This window comes from Pogoniulus pusillus, chromosome 41, assembly GCF_015220805.1.
Source record: "Pogoniulus pusillus isolate bPogPus1 chromosome 41, bPogPus1.pri, whole genome shotgun sequence".
Taxonomy (NCBI): Eukaryota; Metazoa; Chordata; class Aves; order Piciformes; family Lybiidae; genus Pogoniulus; species Pogoniulus pusillus.
In genome coordinates this window covers 6,734,804-6,755,239 of record NC_087304.1, presented here as the reverse complement: position 1 = coordinate 6,755,239, position 20,436 = coordinate 6,734,804, and the positions used below count along the sequence as shown (strand labels likewise).

The 20,436-nt window shown below is 68.6% G+C and overlaps 3 protein-coding genes across 4 annotated transcripts; 1 reads left to right on the top strand and 2 right to left on the bottom strand.

Moving 5' to 3' along the window:
- Positions 1-1,857: 1,857 nt before the first annotated feature.
- MAP1S (microtubule associated protein 1S) lies at positions 1,858-11,694 on the bottom strand. The gene is made up of 7 exons (XM_064175291.1): positions 11,531-11,694; positions 9,572-9,673; positions 9,048-9,130; positions 8,039-8,179; positions 4,116-7,356; positions 3,407-3,624; positions 1,858-2,531 (listed from the first exon to the last, which is right to left on the bottom strand). The coding sequence occupies exons 4-7, from the start codon at positions 8,096-8,098 to the stop codon at positions 2,376-2,378; spliced, it is 3,675 nt and encodes a 1,224-aa protein (XP_064031361.1). The 5' UTR covers positions 8,099-8,179; positions 9,048-9,130; positions 9,572-9,673; positions 11,531-11,694; the 3' UTR covers positions 1,858-2,375.
- An 847-nt stretch (positions 11,695-12,541) lies between these two features.
- Positions 12,542-14,649, bottom strand: LOC135192123 (cocaine- and amphetamine-regulated transcript protein-like). Of its 2 annotated transcripts, none has more exons than XM_064175015.1 (3): positions 13,766-14,649; positions 12,991-13,077; positions 12,542-12,885 (listed from the first exon to the last, which is right to left on the bottom strand). In XM_064175015.1, the coding sequence occupies exons 1-3, from the start codon at positions 14,084-14,086 to the stop codon at positions 12,778-12,780; spliced, it is 516 nt and encodes a 171-aa protein (XP_064031085.1). In that variant the 5' UTR covers positions 14,087-14,649; the 3' UTR covers positions 12,542-12,777. The 2 variants fall into 2 exon arrangements, with proteins under 2 accessions (XP_064031085.1, XP_064031086.1); XM_064175016.1 differs by having other exon boundaries at positions 12,991-13,074.
- Positions 14,650-16,597: 1,948 nt separating this feature from the next.
- On the top strand, positions 16,598-19,297 carry GADD45B (growth arrest and DNA damage inducible beta). The gene is made up of 4 exons (XM_064175017.1): positions 16,598-16,836; positions 16,956-17,057; positions 17,808-18,021; positions 18,171-19,297. The coding sequence occupies exons 1-4, from the start codon at positions 16,799-16,801 to the stop codon at positions 18,282-18,284; spliced, it is 468 nt and encodes a 155-aa protein (XP_064031087.1). The 5' UTR covers positions 16,598-16,798; the 3' UTR covers positions 18,285-19,297.
- Positions 19,298-20,436: the final 1,139 nt, after the last annotated feature.

Below are 20,436 nucleotides of genomic sequence, written 5' to 3'. Positions count from 1 at the left end.
GCAGCCCCGAGCAGCCCCCCCCAATAAACGACCCCCCCCCAGATCCACACCTGAAACCCCCCAGGGCTGAGCTCAACCCAACCTTCGACCCCCCCAGAACCACTCCGGCAGCACCCAACTTGCCCCCCCCATGAAGGACTGAGAGCCCTCCCCAAGCTTCCTTCCTCCCCCCCCCACCCATGCAGCCCTCCAGTCCCCCCTCCGCTGAACTCACCCCACCCTTGCCCCCCCCCCCCGCTCATAAACCAGGAGCCCCCCCCCCATGAACTCTCCCATATCCCTCCATGGACCCCTCCCGTCTCTCTCCCACCTCCCATCCCTCTAAGGGCTGAGCTCACCTCAACCTTGCACCCCCCCCATGGCAGCACCCAGCTTGTGCCCCCCCCCGCCATAAACCAACGATCCCCCCCCAAAAAACTCCCCCTTAGAGCCCCCCCAGCCCTTCTTCCACCCCCCGAGCTCCATTCCCACCCCACAGCCTTCTAAGGACCAAACTCACCCCAACCTTGGCACCCCCCAAAACCACACTGCAGCCCCTCCCACATAAACCCCCCCTTGGACCTCCCCCACCCCCTCAAACTCATTCATGGACCCCCCCCGCCCTTCTTGCACCCCCCCTGAGCTCCATTCCCACCCCACAGCCCTCTAAGAACTGAGCTCACCCCAACCTTAGCATCCCCCAAAACCACCTTGCAGCCCCCCCCCCCAGCGGCAGCATCCCCTCCCCCAACACAACCCAGAGGGCCCCCCCGGCCCCTCACTCCCCCCCCCCAAAACCAGCAGCAAGCAGCCAGGAGTTAGCTTCTTTAATGCTCATTTCCAACACACGACCGTGGAGGGTGCAAGACTGGGGGGGGAGTTGTGCCAGCAGGGAACGATGTGGGGGGGGGGAGCTGTGTGCAGTTTGGGGGTGTGCGGTGGGGAGGGGGAGGGGTCACAGCTTCCTTCTTTTCCCCTCTCCCCCCCCCCCCTTCAAACCTCCCCCCCCAAACCTGCAGCTAAGATAAAGCACTAAAGGTGAAGACATTCAGGTCCCCTACCCCCCCCCCCCAATCCCACCCCAACCCTTCCCTTCCCCCCCCCCACCATAAACACTGAAGCTAAAATTTCTCACGGACTTCCCCCCCCCAAAAACCGCCAGAAGAGCTAAGGGGGGGGGGAAGGTCACAACTAAAAGCCCCCCCCCGAAAAAAAGCCTTTTTGGTGTCCTCCTTAAAAAGCCCTCACAAAAGAGCAGCTCTCAGCAGCCTCCCCCCGCAGGGGCTTAGTGTTTGCCTTCACTTGAGGGGGGGGGCTCAAATATGCCTTCCCCCCCCCCTTTAATATCCCCAACCCCTCCCCCCTTCCCCCCCCCAGTTCCTGTTCTGTGCTCACAAAACTCCGTTAAAAATTTGGGGTTGGTTTTGTTTTCCTTCCAAAGAGGATGAGGAGGAGGGAGGGGGGGGCGGGGGGGGGGGCAGCTGCCGTCCTCAGTCATGCGGGACAGACCCCCCCGAGGAAAAAAAAAAGAGATGCAGCAGGATCAGGCCCCCCCGGGGGGGTTGTTTTTTTAGGGGGGGGGAGTGTAGAAGAATAAGGAGGAGTCATCAGTGCAGTGAGCTGCCAGGCCTCAGCTCAGCAGAGGGGACCCCCCCCCAAAATCAAGTGTGTTTGGTTGTGCCCTGTTTGGAGGGGGGGGTGAGGCAGAGACCCCCCCCTCGATGTTCCTAACTCCCCCCCCCCCCAAAAAAGCTGCCCCACAGGGATCAGATCTCCACTTTCAATGGGGGGGGTGGGGGAGGTTGCTCCACCTGCTCTGCCCCACCCAAGGAAGGGGAATTTTGGGCCCCCCCCCACTCTCAGGGGAGTACTTTTATGGGGGGGGCAGCAGTGCCTTGGGTCTGGGGGGGGCGAAGCACAAAGGAGAAGATTTACCCTGTTAAGTCGAGCAGAGCCCTTGGGGGGCTCCACCTCAGGACCCACTGCTGGCGCCTGGGTGGGGGCTGGGAGGGGGCCACACCCACACAAAATCCTGCCCCCCCCCGCCCGCCCCGGGGCTGGCACAGGGGAGGGCACAGAGTGAGTGCCCAGCTCTGGTGTGGGCATGCAGCGTGGTGCTGAGTGGGTGCTGAGGGCCCCCTGGGGGCCTCCTGCCAGTCCCTGGGTGGTGGTGAGGGGGGCAGGGAAAAATCATTCACCCCCTCCAAAAGACCCCCCCTACATTTCTACCTCCCCCCTCCCATCTCCACCCTTCCCCCTCCCCTCTACAGCGGTGCAGCACCAGGGGAGGGTTGGAGGAGGAGGAGGAGGGTGGGGGTGAAGCCCACGCCGCAGGGAGATGGAGGTGTGGAGGTGTGGGGGGGGCCGGGGGGGGCTGCCTGAGCCCCTCCCCCAGCTCAGAACTCCACCTTGCAGGCAGGGAAGGTCTCATCCTGCATGGCCACGGTGCTGTTGCTGCCCAGCACAGTGATGCCCAGCTCCTGCTGCCGCTCGTGGGTCTCCTGGTACCACTCGTGCATCACCAGCGAGTCGAAGGTGGGGATCAGAGTCACCTGCGGGGGGGCACAGGCTGCAGGGACCCCTCCAGCCCAGCCTGCCCCTGCAGGGCACCCCCAGCAGCTTGCCCAGGGGCACAGTGCCCAGGGAGGGGTTGGGAGCTCTGCACAGGAGACTCCACAGCCTCTCTGGGCAGCCTGCTCCAGGCCTCAGCACCCTCACACCACACAACCTTCTCCTCCTGGGTGCCAGCTTGTGCCCATTGGCCCTTGGCCAGGCACTGGGCACCACTCAGCAGAGTCTGCTCCCAGTCTCTTGCCCCCCACAGCTCCTTCAGCTCTTGCTGGGCACTGCTCAGCTCCCCTCTGGGGCTGCTCTCCTGCAGGCTCAGCCCCAGGGCTCAGCCTCTGCTCTCCCAGAGCTGCTCCAGAGCCTTCATCATCCTCACAGCCTCCTCTGGAGCCTCTCCAGCAGTGCCCAGTCCCTGTGGGTCTGCTCCCAGTCCTGCTGTGGCCTGCCCCGGGCAGAGCAGAGGGGAAGCAGAACCTCCCTTGCCCTGCTGCCCACTCACCTCCATGCCCCCCAGGAGCCCACTGGGGCCTTCACAGCCACGTGGGGACACTGCTGCCCCATGGGCAACTCCTTGTGCCCAGGCACTGCCAGGTCCTTCACCCTGGAGCTGCTTCCCAGAAGGTCTCCCCTCAGCTGCCCTGGCACCAGGACCCTCCCCTCACCCTGGCTGACCCCCACGAGGTCCTGGTGCCCAACTCTCCCCCTTGCCCAGGTCTCACTGGGGGGGCAGAGAGAGCCTGAGGGAGGTCTCCTCCCCCCCCCCCCAGTGTCAGCAGGGTCACATCACAACCTCCTCCCTCCCCCTCCCCTCCCCACAATAAAGAGCCCCCAGGAGGGGACGCTGATGCCAACCACTCACCTGGGTGTCGGTGCCCCACTGGTGCTTGCCCACCAGCAGGGCATCGAGGAGGGACCTGAGGACCCCCTCCTTGAGGTGGTCGTCGCCACTGACCACGTAGCAGAGGGCCCTGACCCTGCGGAAGAATTCCTCGTCCACGGTCCGGGCGCTCCAGGAGCCAGGCAGGTAGGCCAGGTCCACGTAGATGGGGGGGCCCTGGGGGGCTGCCCCCCGCGTGCCTGCCAGGGTGGGGGCTGCTGTTGGCAGGGGAAACCACCAAACACTTCTGACCCTCCCCACACACACCCCAGACCCCCCCAAACCTCCCCCAGATCTCTCTAAACTCCCCCAAACCCCACCCAAATCTAACCCCCCCAAATCTAACCCCCCCAAACCTCCCCAATCCCCCCCCAAATCCACCCCAAATCTAACCCCCCCAACCCCCCCCAAATCTAACCCCCCCAAACCTCCCAATCCCCCCCAAACCCCACCCAAATCTAACCCCCCCAAACCTCCCAATCCCCCCCAAATCCCACCCAAATCTAACCCCCCAATCTCCTCTAAGCACCCCCAAAGCCTCCCCCCAGACCCATCCAACTCCCCCCAGACACCTCCTGCCGGGCACCACAGCAGCCAAATGTGTCCCCCCCAGCCCCGTACCCACTGGTGACACCCTGCCAGCTCCCACCGGGCACCAGAGCCCCCAGACGCGCCCCCCCCAGCCCCGTACCTGCGGGCGAGGCTCTGCCAGCCCCTGCCGGCAGCCGAGCCCCGGCGCTGCGGGCGGTGCCCGGGGTGCGACTGTCCCCACCGGAGGGTCCCTTCCTATCCCCGGGGGGCAGCTTGGCCTTGTCCCCCTCGCCGCGGGCAGAGCTGGCAGTGCCCCTGGCTTTGGGTGCCAGGGCAGGGTGGCGAGGGGGGTCGGCTCTGGGGGCAGCGGGCGCCGTGCCCACGCGGGACTGGGTCCTCTTGGCTTTCCCGGGGGGGTCCTTCCTGCCGGCGGGCAGCGCCTCGGGGTCCACCATGCAGATGCCAGGCTGGGCGGGGAGGGGGCAGGGGTCCTTCATGGGGGCGGGCAGAGGGTCCCGGGCCCTGGGCAGGCCGCGGGGGGGCTGCTCCGAGTCCTCGTCTGACTCCAGGCCGTCGGCCAGCAGCGAGGGGCAGTCCTCGGTGGCAGGGGGCACGTCGGAGTCGGACAGGGTGGGCAGCGACTCGCTGACCGAGGTGGGGGGGGTCTCGCCCGCCGGCTGCCAGGCTCGGCCCCCCCTGCGTGGCACCAGCTCCTGGGAGGGGTCGCTGTCGGACAGCTCGCGGGGGCTGGCAGTGCCCGGGGGGGACCTCTCCGACTTGGGGTGCTCGAACTCGCAGGGGGACACCAGGCAGAGGTCGACGTCGTGGGGCGAGCCCGAGCGGTGCCCAGGCCGTGCCAGCGCCTCCCCCTCGGCCCGCGCCGGGTGGTGGCAGGGGCGCAGGGGCAGGGATAAGCCTCCCTTGGCAGCCTCCGGCTCCGGCGTGCCCCCGGTGCCCCGAGACCTGCTGCCCTCCTCGGGGGGGGACTCGCTGACGGGCGGCAGGACCTGCTCGAAGGAGACCGAGAGCGACTCGTCCACCTCGGTGGAGTGGGGGGAGCCAACCTCGGCTGGCAGCGAGGGGGTGGTGACGGTGGGCGACACGTCGGGCACCTCATCTTTGAAGGGGCTGAGGGACAGGCACCCTGCCTGCTTCTCCTGCCAGCCGCCGGAGCCCTCCTGGCAGCCTCTGCCCGCCCCTGCCGCCGGCCAAGCGCTGGGCTGCCGCTTGCCGCCCCCCTGCCCGGTGCCATCCTCCACCGGCGACTGGTGGAAGGGAGTGTGCCCGGCGCTGGCCGCCCCCGAGCTGGCAGGGGACATCATCTCCAGGGTCTTCTCCTCCGAGCTGCCGCAGGCGTCCTCCGCCCCCTCGGGGCCGTGGTTGGGGAGCAGCCCCGGGGGGGTCAGGTCGAAGTTGAGGCTGCGCTCGCTGCGCGGGGTCCTGGCCAGGGGGGACGGGGGGCAGGCGGCCCGCAGGGGGCTGCTCTCCGGCCGGCGGAACCGCTGGGGGCTGTCAGGCTCCCCCAGGCCGTTCTCCAGGCAGGACGAGTCCCTCGGAGCCCCCCCCGAGCCCCCGGCCCCTCCGTTCTCCAGCGGGGACGGCTCCAGCTCGCTCTCGGCCGTGGTGATGCCTTCGTCGGTGGATTCCTCCTTCCCCCTCCCCCTGCCGCCGGGGGAAGCAGCTCCGCGGCCCCGCTCGGGCTCCGGCAGCACAGCCTCGGGGGAGGAGGACTTGGAGCCGTCTGAGGTGCCCTGCTCCTTCCTGCCACCTCCCTCCCGGCTGCCTTTAGCCTTGGGCTTCTCGGGCTCCTTCCTGGGGAGGGGCTTCTTGAGGCTGCCAACCTTGCCCGGGGGCTTGCGAGGCTCCGGCGCCGCCCGGGCCGGGGGCTTGGCAGCAGCCTTGGCCTCTGCCCTGCCCTCCTTGGGCTCCTTGCGCAGCGTCTCGGCCTTGGTCTCCTTCTTGGCCACCTTCACCTCCTTCTTGGCCTCCCCCTTGGGGGCCTCGGCCCCCTCCTCCTTCTTCAGCAGCCTCCTCTCCTCCTTGCGGGGGGGGGCAGGCTCCTTCTTGGCCACCACCTTCTCCTTGCCCACCTTTGGCTTGGCATCCACCTTCAGCTTCTCTGCCGAGGAGTCCACCTTGGCCCGGGCCTCCTTCTCTTCTGAGCCCACCCTGGGGGTCTCCCCCAGGGCTTTTGGCTTCTCCTTGCTCCCTGCCCTCAGCTCCTTCCTCTCCGCCCTGGCCGGAGCCCTCTCCTTGGGCGTCGCCACCAGCCCAGCGTCCACCAGGCTGAGCTTGGAGGCAGACTTGAGGCTCTCCTTGCTCTCTGCCCTCCCCTGCTTGGGTGGCTTCTCGGCCTGGGGCACCGAGGAGCCCTGCAGGTCGCTCTTGGTGACCACAGGGTGCCTGAGGAACTCCAGGTGCTTCACCTTCTCCAGCCCCTCCAGGATGCGGCCCTGGGGGGTGCAGCCAGGGAAGAGGACCCTGATGATCTTCTCGGAGGGGCTGACAGGATGCCAGACCAGCAGGGCACAGACGGAGGTCAGGCACTGCAGGGGCAGGTCCTGCTCCCGGGGGTAGCTGTCGCCGGCCCAGTGCTGCAGGAGGAAGTCCAGCTCCTGGGTGCCCCTGACGGGGTGCAGCACGTACATGTCCAGCCTGCCCACGCCCATCTTCTGGAAGAGCACAGTGGGCTGGGCACGGGCACCGCCCTCCCGCGCCAGCGGCTGCGGCTCGATGCCCAACCTGGCCAGGCAGCGCAGCGCCAGCGCGGCCTCGTCGCAGCTCCTCAGCACCCGCGAGTGGCCCTCGATGCCCTTCAGCTTCGGGGAGGCGTTGAGGAAGACCACCCCCAGCTCGGGGGAGATGAGGTTCTTGGCCCAGTCGCCGTTGCCCTGCGAGCTCTGGGAGGGGTCCTCCTCCAGCTCCGCCAGCTTCCGCTGCAGCAGGCTGTTGACCCCGGGCAGGCTGTCGGTGCCCGCGTGGGTCACCAGGATGGCATCGATCCTGTCCAGGTGCCGAACCAGCTTCCAGAAGGAGGACTTGGGGTTGGAGCCTCCATTGACCAGGACGTTGAAGCCGTTGACGGCGAAGAAGGCAGAGTCCCCCCTGCCCCCCGGGAAGATGTAGCAGCAGGGCTTGGAGAGCTTCAGGAAGCCAACCATGGTGGGGGGCTCCAGCAGGTCGAAGGGGGACTGAGGCTCCAGAGACTCCGAGAGGTACTCCATGAACTCCTCCAGCCCCTCCATGGCCGGCAGCACGCAGCCGGGGTTGTAGCGCAGCTCGATGAAGTCCTGCAGGTTGTGGTGCTCCAGGCTGGAGTCCTTCCAGCCGCCGAAGTCAGGGCAGCTGATGGTCAGCCGGGCCCGGGCAGAGGGCGCTGCCGAGCTCAGCATGTCCCCCACCTGCCGGGGCACAGGGCACAGGCAGGGCTGGAGGGGGGACAGGGCAAGGGGAGCAGAGGGGTGGGCCCAGGGCTGGAGGTGTGGCAGCAGGGGGTGGAGGTTTGGAGCTCAGGGACAGAGGTGGGCACCTGGGAATGGCGATGGGCACCCAGGGACAGAGATGGGGCACCCAGGGACAGAGATGGGGCACCCAGGGACAGAGATGGGCAGCTGGGCATGGAGATGGGCACCCAGGGACAGAGATGGGGCACCCAGGGACAGAGATGGGCAGCTGAGAATGGAGATGGGCACCCAGGGACAGAGATGGGGCACCCAGCACCCTCTTCCCTTGGCAAGCACAGGCCACCCCTTCCCTGGGGGTTCCCTCAGCACCACCTCCCACCCCTCATACCCAGTGCCAGCTACCAGCACAATGCCAGGGGTTGTGTCTGTTGGGGGCGGCATCCAATCCCCCATTCCCACCCACCCCTCTCCCAGCTGCAACTCAGGCCCAAGATGGGACCCACCAGCACCTTCCCCACCCCAAGCCTTGCAGCAGGAGAGGACCTTGCCTAGCATGCCAGGAGGTGAGCAGCCAGCTGCTGCCAGCTGCTGCCATCCCTGCCAGCTCCCCTGCCCCCAGCAGTCAGGTTTGGGAGCTGGGCAAAGCAAAGCAGGAGTGTGCCCAGCCCAGCCCCAGCACCTCCTTGTCAGTGAAGATCTGGATGAAGTCCCTCCAGGAGAAGCAGCCTGTCTGCAGCATCAGCTCCCCAGTGCCCTCCACGCAGGGCCCAGCAAACACCAGCAGCTTGTGCTGGGACACATCTGTCAGCAGGTTCCTCAGCTGGGGGGCACAGCAGGGGGGGCACAGAATGAATGAGGTTGGAGAAGAGCTCCGAGAGTCCAACCTCTGCCCCAACACCTTCCACAGAGCCCAGCCCTGGCACCCAGTGCCTGACCCTGGCTGCTTTTAAGCACCTCCAGGCACAGACTGCACCACCTCCCTGGGCAGCCCATTCCAGTGCCAATCTCTCTGCCAAGAGCTTCTTCCTAGCATCCAGCCTGAGCCTGCCCTGGCACAGCTTGAGCCTGGGTCCCCTTCTTCTGTCCCTGGCTGCCTGGCAGCAGAGCCCAACCCCACCTGGCTACAGCCTCCCTGCAGGCAGCTGCAGGCAGCAATGAGCTCTGCCCTGAGCCTCCTCTGCTGCAGGCTGCACCCCCCCAGCTCCCTCAGCCTCTCCTCACAGGGCTCTGCTCCAGGCCCCTCACAGCTTTGTCGCCCTCCTGTGGACACCTTCCAGTACTGCAACTTCTCTCTTGAACTGAGGAGCCCAGAGCTGGGCACAGCACTCCAGGGGTGGCCTGAGCAGTGCTGAGCACAGGGGCACAAGAACCTCCCTGCTCCTGCTGCCCACACTGCTCCTGAGCCAGCCCAGGATGCCATTGGCTCTGCTGCCCACCTGGGCACTGCTGCCTCCTCTGCAGCTCCTCTCTGCCAGCACCCCCAGGGCCCTCTCTGCCTGCCTGCTCTCAGCTGCTCTGGCCCCAGCCTGGAGCTGCTTGGGGCTGTTGTGGCCACAGAGCAGAGCCTGGCACTGGCACCTGTTACAGCTCCTGGCACTGGACTGTGCCCAGCTCGTCCAACCCCACCACCAAGGTGCCAAGCAAAGCTCCATCCGCACAGCAGCTCAGCCCCGCCCTGCCCCGCCCACCTCGTCGCAGAGGGCCCTGTCGGAGGGGTTCAGCAGCACCAACGTCTCCAGGACCTCTCCTCGGTGGTGCAGAGTTCGTTGACCTGCCCGGGGGAGGGGGTCAAAAGGTTGGCAGTGCCAATCCTGCACCCCCAAAATGATGCACCCCACCCCCAGCTGGCCTCATCCTGCATCCCCCCCACCTCCCTCCCTCCAAACTTGGCCTCCTCCTCCTCCTCGGGGTGGGGACATGGAGTGAGGGTCAGAAGGGGATGGGCACTGCCCTGTTGCTGGGCACCGAGCACCAAGGGCAGGCTGCCAGGGGGGGACACACAAACAACGTGGGGGGAGAGGGGTGGGGAAGCCTCTTGTGACCCCTCCCCAGCATCACAGCAGCCCAAGGGGGGGCAGATCCTCCCCTCCCCCCAATGCTGCCATTGGGAAGGGTTGGGGTCGGCAAGGGAGGGTTTGGGTGGGCACAGGAGGGTCGTGGGGGGCACCCCCACCCATGAACGACTTTTGGAGCCCCCCCCAAATGAAAGTACCTTTAACAATGCTGGAGAAGGTGGCAGAGTGCCTGGAGACAAAGAGCTTGAGCTGCTCGTCCAAGTTGCAGAGGCTCAGGTCAATGTCCCAGGAGCGGATCCCTGGGGGGGGATGGTACAGAATAAAGAGGGTGGGCACCATGCCAACCGTGCCAACCTCATCACCCCCCCCAGCAGCAACAGCACCCCCCCCAGCTGGCATAAAGAGAGCAAAAGGCAGCAGGCAGCTGGCATGGGTCTAAGGGAGGGAGGGCAGGAGGAGGTTTGTGTTTCGTTGCCTGGCTGTGAGTTGGCAGAGCTTGGGGTGCCCAAGTCAGGGGGCACAAGTGGGAGTGGTTTTGGTCAGTGGTGGCAGTGGCACGGTGGGGATGTGGTGTGTGGTGGTGTTGTGGTGGCAGAGTGGGAGGGCTCAGATCTACGGTGCCAGGGTGGAGGACCCAGAGCCATGGTGGTGGTGTGAGGGGACTCAGATTCATGGTGCCAGTGTCATGGTGCCAGTGTGGGTGCTGCCAGACCCATGGTTGGTCAGTGCCAAGGTGACAATGTGGGTGTCGTGGTGCCATGGTGCCAGTGTGGGTGCTCTTGGACCCACAGCATCAGTACCAAGGTGCCAGTGTGAGTGGTCCCACACCCATGGTCTGTCAGTGCCAAGGTGACAATGTAGGTGTCATGGTGCCAGGTGCCAGGTGCCAATGTTGGTGCTCCCAGTCCCTACTGGGAACCCAAATCCAAGTGGATGCCAGCAGGAGGCTGGTAAGTAGCTTGTGCCCATGACTCACGGTGGCATCAGCTGTGCCAAGCCAAAAGCTGGTGCCCTGGGGCACTGGGTGAACCTTGGCACCACCTTCCCATGAGTGGTAATTAAAGGGATTAATGTTGCTGGAGGATTTGGCACAGGTGGTGCCAACGTGGGTGGCATCAGAGGCACAGCACAGTGCTGGTGTGGGTGGCCTCACAGGCACGGTGCCAGAGTGGGTGCCATGGTGCCAGTGTGGATGCTCCCAGCCCCACAGTGCCAGTGCCATTATGCCAGGGTGGGTGATCCCAGACGGACCCTGCCAGTGCCATGATGCCAGTGTGGGTACCATGGTGCCAGTGTGGGTGATCCCAGACCCATGGTGTTAGTGCCAAGGTGCCAGCGTGGGGGGGGAGCTGCCACCAACACCCTCCCCCTCCAAACGGTGCCCAACCACAACCGCTGCCAGCCAAGGGCCCAAACTGGCACCCTGGGGGGTGATGGCGTAAGACTGGGGGGGCAGGGAGGTGTTGCACCAGCTCGGGGGGGTGGGGCTGGGTGCCATGCGTTGGGGGGGCACAAAGCACACACCCCCCCTCGCCCCCCAGAGCTACAGGAGGTGCCCACAGCCTGCCCCCCCCCAGCCCCCAGCACCAGTCCGGGGCGGGGCAGGTGCCAGGGATCCAACCACAGCCTGGGGAGAGGTGGCAGGGGCGGGGGGGGGCAGGGGAAAGTCCTGGGGGGGCCCTGGGGGGCAGACCCTGGGCTGGAGAGGAAGAGGCTGAGTGGGGGGGGGGGGGGGAGGGAGGGGAGGCAGAGCCTGGGGGGGCACAGCCTGGGGGGGCACAGCCTGGGGGGGCAGGAGGCATCCTGGGGAGCCAGGGGGGGCAGATCCCGGGGGTACGGGACAGAAGCGGGGATGGATCCCTGGATCCGGGGGGGGCAGATCCCGGGGGCGCGTACCGGGGCCGGGGCCGGGGCAGGCTCCGGGGCGCAGCCTGCGGCGGTCCGGGGAGGGGCCGGGGCGGGGGGGGGCGGCCAGAGCCCGGGGACCGAGGGACCGGACCCTGAGGCACCCCCGGGGGCAGGGGCAGGCGAGGACCCCGGTGGCGGCGAGGGTGCCCAAGGGACCGAGAGCGGCGGAGCGCGGCGCGCAGGGAGGGGCTATCGGCGGCGCCCCCGGCCCGGTAGCACCGCCGGTTCCCGCCGCCCCGGGCTCTCACCTTGCTCCAGCTGCTGTAAAGCGGCGGCCAAAAGCCCCGGCCGGTGGCAGCCGCCACCCACGATGGCCAAGAGCGAATAGCGGCGGGGCCCCGCGGCGGGGCCGGCAGCAGGAACCGGAGCCGATGCCGCCGCAGCCCCCGCGGCCCGCGCCGCCGCCGCCGCCATCTTGGGCGCGCCCCGCCCCGCCCCGCCCCCCGCGTGGCGTCACCGCCGCCAAACCACGCCCGGTGACGTCATCGCCAACCAATGAAAGCGGCGCAGGGGGAAGGGGCGGGGCCTGGGGGCCGGGGGGGGGCAGCTCTTAAAGCGGCAGCGCTGGGGTGGGGCCGGGCGGTGGGGCCCACTCCGGCGGGCGGTGTGGGGCTGCGCGGAGCTGCGGGGAGGTGGGGGAGGGGATGCGGGTGCAGTGATGGGGGGGCAGAAATGTGGGGAGGGGGCTGCGCGGTGGAAGGCAGGGCTGGGGAGGGGGCTGCTGTGCAGTGTAAGGGGTGCACGGGGCAGTGGGGAATTGGGGGTGGGGGATGCAGTGACGGGGATGGGGGTGGGCAGCGAAATGCAGTGCAGAGTGGTGCCCAGGCCAGTCAGGAGGTGGGGGGCAGCGTGGGGTTGGGTGGGGCTGTGCAGTGAAATGCAGTGTAAGGGGGGCACGAAGCAGCACAGAGCTTGGGAGTGGGCAGTGCGGTGCCAGGGGGCAGCGTGGGGATGGAGCTGTGCAGTGCGCTGCAGTGCGCTGCAGTGCCAGGTCTGGGCGCTGCACTGTGGTGCAGAATGGAGCAGAATAGGGCCGGACTGGGCCTCCCCCCACCCCATCACCCATGACCGTGGCCGTGCCCAGGTCTCAGCCCACCCTGGCACCATGCCCTCAGCCTGCCAAATATCCCACCCCAGGCCCACAGCAGGATGGGACTCACTCCTGCCCACCCTACCTGGCACCCCAGGACCATGCCCAGCCTGTGCCCAGCAGCAGAGCGATGCTGGCAGCACAGAACCCCCCGAAAGCAGACAGCAGGCAGGGCTCTGAGTCCTTTAATGCGGCCTTAGGCACCCACAGCCCCATGTGCCAGGGCACCCAAGGGTGCCAGGGTGCTGTGTCCACAACTCCAGACATGTGCCCAGGGAGGGGGCTGGGGGCATAGAGGGCACAGCCTGGGTGAGCAGCATTCTGGTGGGTGGCAGCAGCATCCCTGGTATCCCTGATGCTCTCGATGTCCTCGATGTCTCCAGTGCCCACTGTGTGCCCAGTCCCTCAGGAGCACTTCAGGATGAAGAAGTTGCAGGTGGTGCCACGGGGGCAGCTGCAGAGCTTCCCAAACCGTGCCCCCCTCCGCACGGCACACGGCTCCCCGGGCTGGCACTGCAGGATGGCACCAGTCAGTGCCAGCACCCCAAGGCTCCACAGCTCTGGTGCCAGCCTGAGCACCCAGAGCTGAGCACCCAGCACCCCCGAGCCCAGCCATACCATGGGCACCCAGCTCAGCCTCTTCTCCACCACGGGCAGCTCCCTGCCTCCCAGCTTCTCCAGTACCTCCTGCAGCGCCTCGACCTGCTGGGCACAGCACCGTGCACCCAGCCCCGTGCCACCAAGCCACACCATGCCCCAGGACACTGGTGCCACCCACCAGCAGCACCCATCCCCACAGGTTGCACCCTGGGGTGTCACCACCCCCCAGCCCCACTGTGTCTGGCTCCAAGTTAGGTCCTGCAGGAGTGGAGTTTGGGTTGTGGCATGATTGGGGGGGGGAGCTCAAGGGGCTCCTGTCCCCTGGGTGCAGATACCCCCCCAGCTCCCCCAGTCCCATTCCTCTCCCCCAGCCCCGTTCCAGCTCTCCCAGTCCCATTCCTCTCCCCCAGCCCCGTTCCAGCTCCCCCAGTCCCATTCCTCTCCCCCAGTCCCGTCCCAGCTCCCCCAGTCCCGTCCCAGCTCCCCCAGTCCCATTCCTCTCCCCCAGTCCCGTCCCAGCTCCCCCAGCCCCGTTCCAGCTCCCCCAGTCCCATTCCTCTCCCCCAGCCCCGTTCCAGCTCCCCCAGCCCCGTTCCAGCTCCCCCAGTCCCCTTCCAGCTCCCCCAGCCCCGTTCCAGCTCCCCCAGTCCCGTTCCAGCTCCCCCAGTCCCATTCCTCTCCCCCAGCCCCGTTCCAGCTCCCCCAGTCCCGTCCCAGCTCCCCCAGTCCCATTCCTCTCCCCCAGTCCCGTCCCAGCTCCCCCACTCCCGTTCCAGCTCCCCCAGTCCCCTACCAGCTCCACCTCCTCCCGGTTGTTCCCAGGCAGGCTCTGGGCTGGTGCCAGCCCCAGCGCCAGCTCCACGGTGCCAGGCAGGACGCGGCCGGCGCTGGCCAGGCAGAGCAGGCAGAGCCAGGCGCTCGCCATGCTCCCGGGCGGGCTGAGTCCTTGGCAGCTGCCGGATGCCCACCTGGCACGGCTGGCTTTATACTGGTGCCCAATACGGGCAGACCTCCTGCTGACGCAGCTGGGGAGCACGAGGGTGTGCCCCCCCCAGACCCTGACACCACCACTCGGCTGGACCAGGCAGAGGGGCACGTCCCTGGCAGATGGCATCCCATGGGGCGCCCGGAACCGGCAGGATGGACGTCAGTGCCACGTCCAGCCGGAGCAGAACCCCCCCGAGGTGACCCCCCCGAGGCCTGCCCTGGGGCAGAGGCCACTCTGCCAATTCCCTGCGCAAACACAGCTCAGCGCAGTGCCCCCCGCGCGGCGGCGCCGGCCGAGCCCAGGCTCCCGCGGGACGATGGCACAGACAGGCTGCCACGCGGGTGGCACCAACGGCTTTAATCCGAAGCGGGGGGGCGGGGGGGGGGCTGGGGCAGACAGGGGCACAGAGCAGGATGCAGCTCTGAGGCAGAGCCAGCCGGGGGTGGGGCTCTCTGCTCCCCCCATCGCCGCACCGGGACCCCCAGGGCAGGCATAGGGCCCATTCGCAAGCGAGGAAGCAGCCTGGCACTGCCCGATGGGTGCCCCTCCGGGGGGCTGGGTCCAGCCGGAGGGGAGCAGAGATGGGGGAGCTGCAAGTCCCCCCCAGTGTCCCCATGGGGTCCCACAGCATCCCTGTGAGGTCCCTCTGAGCCCCACAGCCCTCCCAGGTCCCCTCCAGCTCCCCTTGGAATCCTGCAGCATCCCTGTGGGCGTCCCCCAGTCCCGCAGCCCTCCCCTGGCCCCCCGATATTCCCTGGGGGGGGCGGGGGTGTCCCCCAGCCCCGCAGCACCCCTGTGGGGTCCCTCTGAGCTCCACAGCCCCCCAGGTCCCCTCCTGTCCCCAGGGGGCTCCACAGAACCTCTGTGAGGGTCCCTCCCACCCCACAGCCCTCCCAAGTCCCCACTCCGGTCCCGATCCCGGTGCCCCCTGCCCCACTCCAGTGCCAGTCTCGGTGCCCCCATCCCAAAGCGGTGCCGGTCCCGGTCCCTCCAGCCAGATCCGGTGCCGGTCCCCACGTCCCCAGCCCCGCTCCGGTGCCAGCCCCGCTGCCCCCAGCCCGGTTCCTCCGCAGGGCTCCACATCTCCCAGCGGGCACTGCCAGGGCCAGCGAGCTCGCGGGCACAGCGCCGCCTCCGCCTCTTCTGCCCCCTGCTGGGCAGGCGCTGTGCGGCCACCGCTGTAACGGGCGGCGCCGGTGCCCAGCGGTACCGGGGGGAACTCAGCGAGACCGGGGACAAGGGATGGAGGGGAGCAGGGGCCAGCGGGGGCACGCACACGGTGCCAGCGCCGCCGCGGGGACACACGGGCGCGGCCAGGGCAAAACCGAGGCGCTGCGCGGCCGCGAGGGGGCAGCAGCGAGCAGCAGGACGAGCCGGGAGCGAGCCGCAGAGCGCCCAGCAGGGGGCGCCGCCGCCCGCCCCAGCCCCGCCCGCTGCGCGGCGCCGTTCCCCCCGCGCTGTTCCCCCCCCCCGCCAGCACGGAGGTCTCCTTCGTGTCCTCATTTCCCCCGGGTGGAGCGGACCGAACGCCGCCGCTCCGCCTCCGCCGCTCCCTGTCCCCTCCGTTACAAGTGCCTGTGCGCGGACTGAGGCCACCGCTCAGCCCCCGGTGCACGATCGGACAGCCCTGACCGTGCGAGCGCCGCACCGGGATCGACCTCCCGCGTGCACGGACCGAGCTGCTTCCGGTGCACGGAGAGACCCCCGGGTGCGAGCTCAGACCCTCCGGTGCATCCTCCTCGGTCCGGAGACCGACTCCTCGCCCGCTGTACGGACAGCCCCCTCGGTGCACGCCACGATCCCACTCGGTGCACGGACAAACCCCCGGCGCCTCCCTCCCCGCGGTGCGCGAATCATCTCCCGGTGCACCGACCGACTCCCACCCCGCTCCACGGCCCGACCCCCTCCTCAGCACCCGGACCAGCCCCCGCTGCACGGCCAAATCCCGCAGTGAACAAACCGAGCCCTCCCCGGTGCGGCGCACGGAGCGACACCTCCTCGCCCCCCGCGCCGTGCACCGACAGACCTTCGCTGCAAGCACCGGAGCCCCCCGGGGCACGGGCCAGCCCCTGCTGCACCGACCGACCACCAGTGCATGCTCGGACCCCCACACCCCGGCGTAGCCTCCGGTCTCTAACCGACCCCCCCCGCGGTGCACCGACCGCCCCCCACCCCGGTGTACGGAATGCCCCCGTGCAGCCCCCCCGTTCATAACCGGACACCCCCTCCCCCTCGCCATTGCAACCCTGCCCGGTTCCCGGTCACCCTCCCCAGTTCCCGGTCACCCTGCCCGGTTCCCGGTCCCCCCCCCCCGGCCCAGTTCTCACACACATCATCCCCCGCGGCCCCCCCGCAACGGCTTCCCGCTCGCTCGCGCCGCGGGGGGGGCAGTTTCTGGGCGGGGGTTTCCCGGCTCGCGCCTCGCCCCGCCCCTCCCCACGTGGGGCCCTCGCGGGCAGCGCCCAATCCGAGCGTGCCGGACCCGCCTCCTTCGGCCGGCTCCGACCAATGGGCGCAGCCGGGGGCGCCGCGCGCCGCCCCGCCCCTCGGCGGGAGGCTATGAAAGGCGGCGGCGGCCGCGGCTGGGCGCTCAGAGCGGTACCGGCAGCGGCGCAGGGCAGCGGAGCGGAGCGGAGCGGAGCGAGGCAAAGCAAAGCAAAGCGGCTGTGGCGGAGCGGCGATAAGATCGCGGCGATAAGATCGCGACGATAAGATCGCGACAATAAGATCGCGACAGCAGCGGGCGGCGACAGCAGCGCAGCTCCCCTCATATATTCATCGCTCTTGGGATTCGCTTCCCGCCGCCTTCGGGCGCCTGCCTCGGATTACAGCAGCGCCATGACCCTGGAGGAGTTGGTGCCCTGCGAGAGCAGCAAGTGAGTGCTCGCCGCTGCCCCCCGGGGGGGTTGTCGCGATTAGCGTCGCTCTTACTGTCGCGATGGTCGCTGCCGCCGCTCACCGACTTGCTTCTGTGTCCCCTCCCGGCCCGCGGTAGGATGCAGGCGGTGAGCGAGGCGGTGGAGCGAGTGCTGGTGGCGGCGCAGCGGCAGGACCGGCTCACGGTGGGGGTCTACGAATCGGCCAAGCTCATGAATGTGTGAGTATTGGGGGGGGGCACCACCGAGTGCTGAAGGCTGGGGAGGGGTCTGCCGGGGGGGTCCGGGCACAGTTGGCGGTGGGAAGCGGAGTTAGGGCTTGGTGCCGGGGGGGGGGCTGCTCCCCAGGAGTTGGCCGGGGGGGACCCGGGCAGCGGCGCAGTGTGCATGGGGGGGGGTTGCAGGAGCAGTTAGTGCATGGCAAAGGATCTGTCCTCGGGGGGGTTGCTCCCCAGGGCTTGGCCGTGGGGGTGTCTGCCCCGGGGGCGTCCGGGCAGCAGCAGCACAGTGTGCATGGCGCGGGGGGGGCTGCAGGAGCAGAGTTGGTGCAGGGCTGAGCTCTTTGCAAAGGCTTTGTGCTGGGGGGGGCTGCTCCCCGAGACATGAGTGGGGCTGTCTGGGGGGGGGTTCAGGCAGCGGCAGCACAGCTGTGGGGGGCGCCCTGCAGGGGCCGTGCGGGGCTGGCCCTGAGCAAAGGGTTTGTGCTGGGGGGGGGAGCTGCTCGCCAGGGCTCGAGTGGGTCTGTCTGGGGGGGTCCAAGGGGTCTGTGTGGAGGGGTCCAGGCAGCAGTGTGCACGGTGCGGGGGGTGCCCTGCAGGGGCCGTGCGGGGCTGGCTCTTGGCCATCGATCGCCGCTGGGGAGGGCTCTGCTGGAGCAGGCGGGGCCGGGGGGGGGTCTGCGCCGGGGCCCCCGCTCGCAGGGGGTGACTCAGGGTGCCCAGGCCCTGACGTGCGCCCCCTCCCCGCTGCAGGGACCCCGACAGCGTGGGGCTGTGCCTGCTGGCCGCGGACGAGGAGGACGCGGGGGACATCGCCCTGCAGATCCACTTCACCCTCATCCAGGCCTTCTGCTGCGACAACGACATCCACATCCTGCGCCTGTCTGGCATGCGGCGCTTGGCCGCGCTCCTGGGCGAGGCAGAGCCTGGCACCGAGCCGCGGGACCTCCACTGCCTCTTAGTCACGGTGAGTGGGGCAGGGTGATGCAAGCGGTGCCACGCAGCTGACTCACGGCAGGCGTCGTGCCAGGGGGGGGGGGGCTGGGGACACTCAGCCCCACGTGTCGCGGCCGTGGGCTGGCGCTGAGCCCTCCTGTGCCTGCTCTGCGCCTGCAGAACCCCCACGCGGAGGCCTGGAAGAGCCAAGGCTGGGCAGAGGTCGCCAACTACTGCGCCGAGAGCCGCGACAGGAACCAGTGGGTGCCCTGCGTGTGCCTGCAGGAGCGCTGAGGGCTGCGCCCTGCCAGGACCTGGAGCCTGCGGGGAGGAAGAGAGGAGGAAGGAAAAGGGAAGCACCGAACTGAACCCGACCGGAATTGGCAGGAATCAACCCAAAGCAGCTCCCCCCCAGAACAAACACCCGGGGGGGGCAAGGGGGGCAGGCGCCTGGCACTGCAGTGCCACCAGCCCGACCCAGCCACCGAGTTCCTTCTGCTTGTTCAACCTGGAGGAGGAAGAGGAGGAGGAAGAGGAGCAGCAGCAGCAGCCCCCCCGGGGGGGGAGGGGCGCAACGGTGGAAGGACGAAGCTGTCCCCCCCCCCGTCCCCCCCACCAGCTGCCCCCAGCTCATTGGCTGCTGCTTGTTGATGCCCCTGATGGGGGGATGGGGGCAAGGCTGGCATAGGGGTGGCACCCAACAGCGCCTGGCGGTTGGGGCCGTGCCCAGGGGGAGCTGTGCTTGTGGAGGAGCCCCTGGCAGGGTGGAGGAGGAGATGAAGCTGATGAAGATGATGAGGAGGAGAAGCCTGCTCTGGTTTTGGTTATTCTGAGACTGTTTGATTACTTTAGCTTTTAATTGATGTTTCCTTGAAGGGGGGGGTGGGGGTTGGGCAGCTGTGCCCCCGGGGGGGGTGGGCAGCTGTGCCCTGGGGTGGGCAGACAGAGCAGGGACCCCCCCTGAGCTCTGCAGAGCCAAGAACTGCTTTTTCCCAAGGGGGGGGGGGAACCTCCTTGTTCCCATGGGACAGGGGTAGAGAAGGGCGGGGGGGGGAGGGGCCGGGGGGGTGGGCAGGGGCAGATGCCAACCTCGGGGCTGTGCCAGAGGTTTTTGTTCTCCTGCTGGAAGAGGAGAGGAAAAAATAAAGAAAATGGAAAATTCTTTTGTAAGAAAACCCAAAAACCTCTGAGGTGCTGCGGGGGGGGGGGGGGGGGGGGCACAGGCAGGTTAGCGGCAAGCCTTGAGCCGAGCCCAGGCAGCCCTCGGGCACAGCCGTGTGGCATCCCTGGGCACCACCCCGGGTCAGGCTGAGGTGACAATCCTGGCTGCTTTTCCCTGGCAGAGACACGTGGGCAGGGGCACCCTGTCCTGACAGGGCTGGGAGCTGTGCCAGCCCCGTGGCTGGCACCGGGCTGCTGGCAGGGTGTGGGACAGGGTGACCAATCCTGTCTGGCTTGGGGACAGGGTGGCAGTGCCAGGGTGGGGACAGTTCCAGGATGGAGACTTCAGGTCTTGGGGACGTGCCCTGTGCCCTCCCTCAGGGGGGGCAAGGTGAGGCCTGGAGGCACAGTGGCATGAAGCTGGCAGTGCCACCGAGGCAGCTGGGGACATGGGCACCCTCTAACGCTGGCATCGGTGCCACCGCTGCTGCCTCTGCTGGCACCCAGGAGGCCACTCCTGTGATGAGTTCGTCAGGCCAGGCTGAATCACAGCCCTGGGGAGGGGCAGGTGCCCCTCGCCCGTCCCAACGCCCCCCCAGTACCCTCCCTGGCACAGCACCCAAGGCGCCCCCAGCCGCAGCCCTGATGGAGCCTCACGACCCCCTCCCGTGCCCCCACCGCCCCCCGTGCCCAGCTCCAGCCCCCGGTGGGGAAACTGAGGCAGGCAGCGGGCGCGGGGGGGGCTGGCGCCGGTGGCTGCCGCCGCAGTTGGTGTCACGGAGCGTGGGGGGCAAGGGGGGGGCACCACACCGCATGCCAGGGCAGGAAACCGCCCATGGCGTCACGGTGGCGGTGCCAGGGAGAGCCCCGAGGGGTGGGCGGCTGCTGGGGGCGGGGGGGGGCACAGCCAGAGGGCATCCCCGCGGGGGCGGCTCGGGGCCCTCCTGCCCTGCCCTCATTGCGGGGGGGAAGTCCCCAGGGCCCTGCTGTGCTGCTGGTGCCCTCCCCCTGCAGTGCCACCCGAGTGCCAAGTCCTGCCGTGACCCGAGTGTGCCCACGGGGCCAGCCCGGCCGCGGCTCCGCGTCCCTGACGCCAGGGGCAGATAATTATAGCTGCAGAGGAGCTAAAAATAGCCGCAGAGGAGGAGGAGGAGGAAGGGGGGGGGGGGACTGGGGGGGGTATTTTTAGCCACCAGTCCACGCCGGCGCCCACAGCTCGGCGGCAGCCGCGGGGGCTGATGCCCTTTCATCTGGTGCCAGGCGCCGGTGCCAGCAGGCTGCGCTT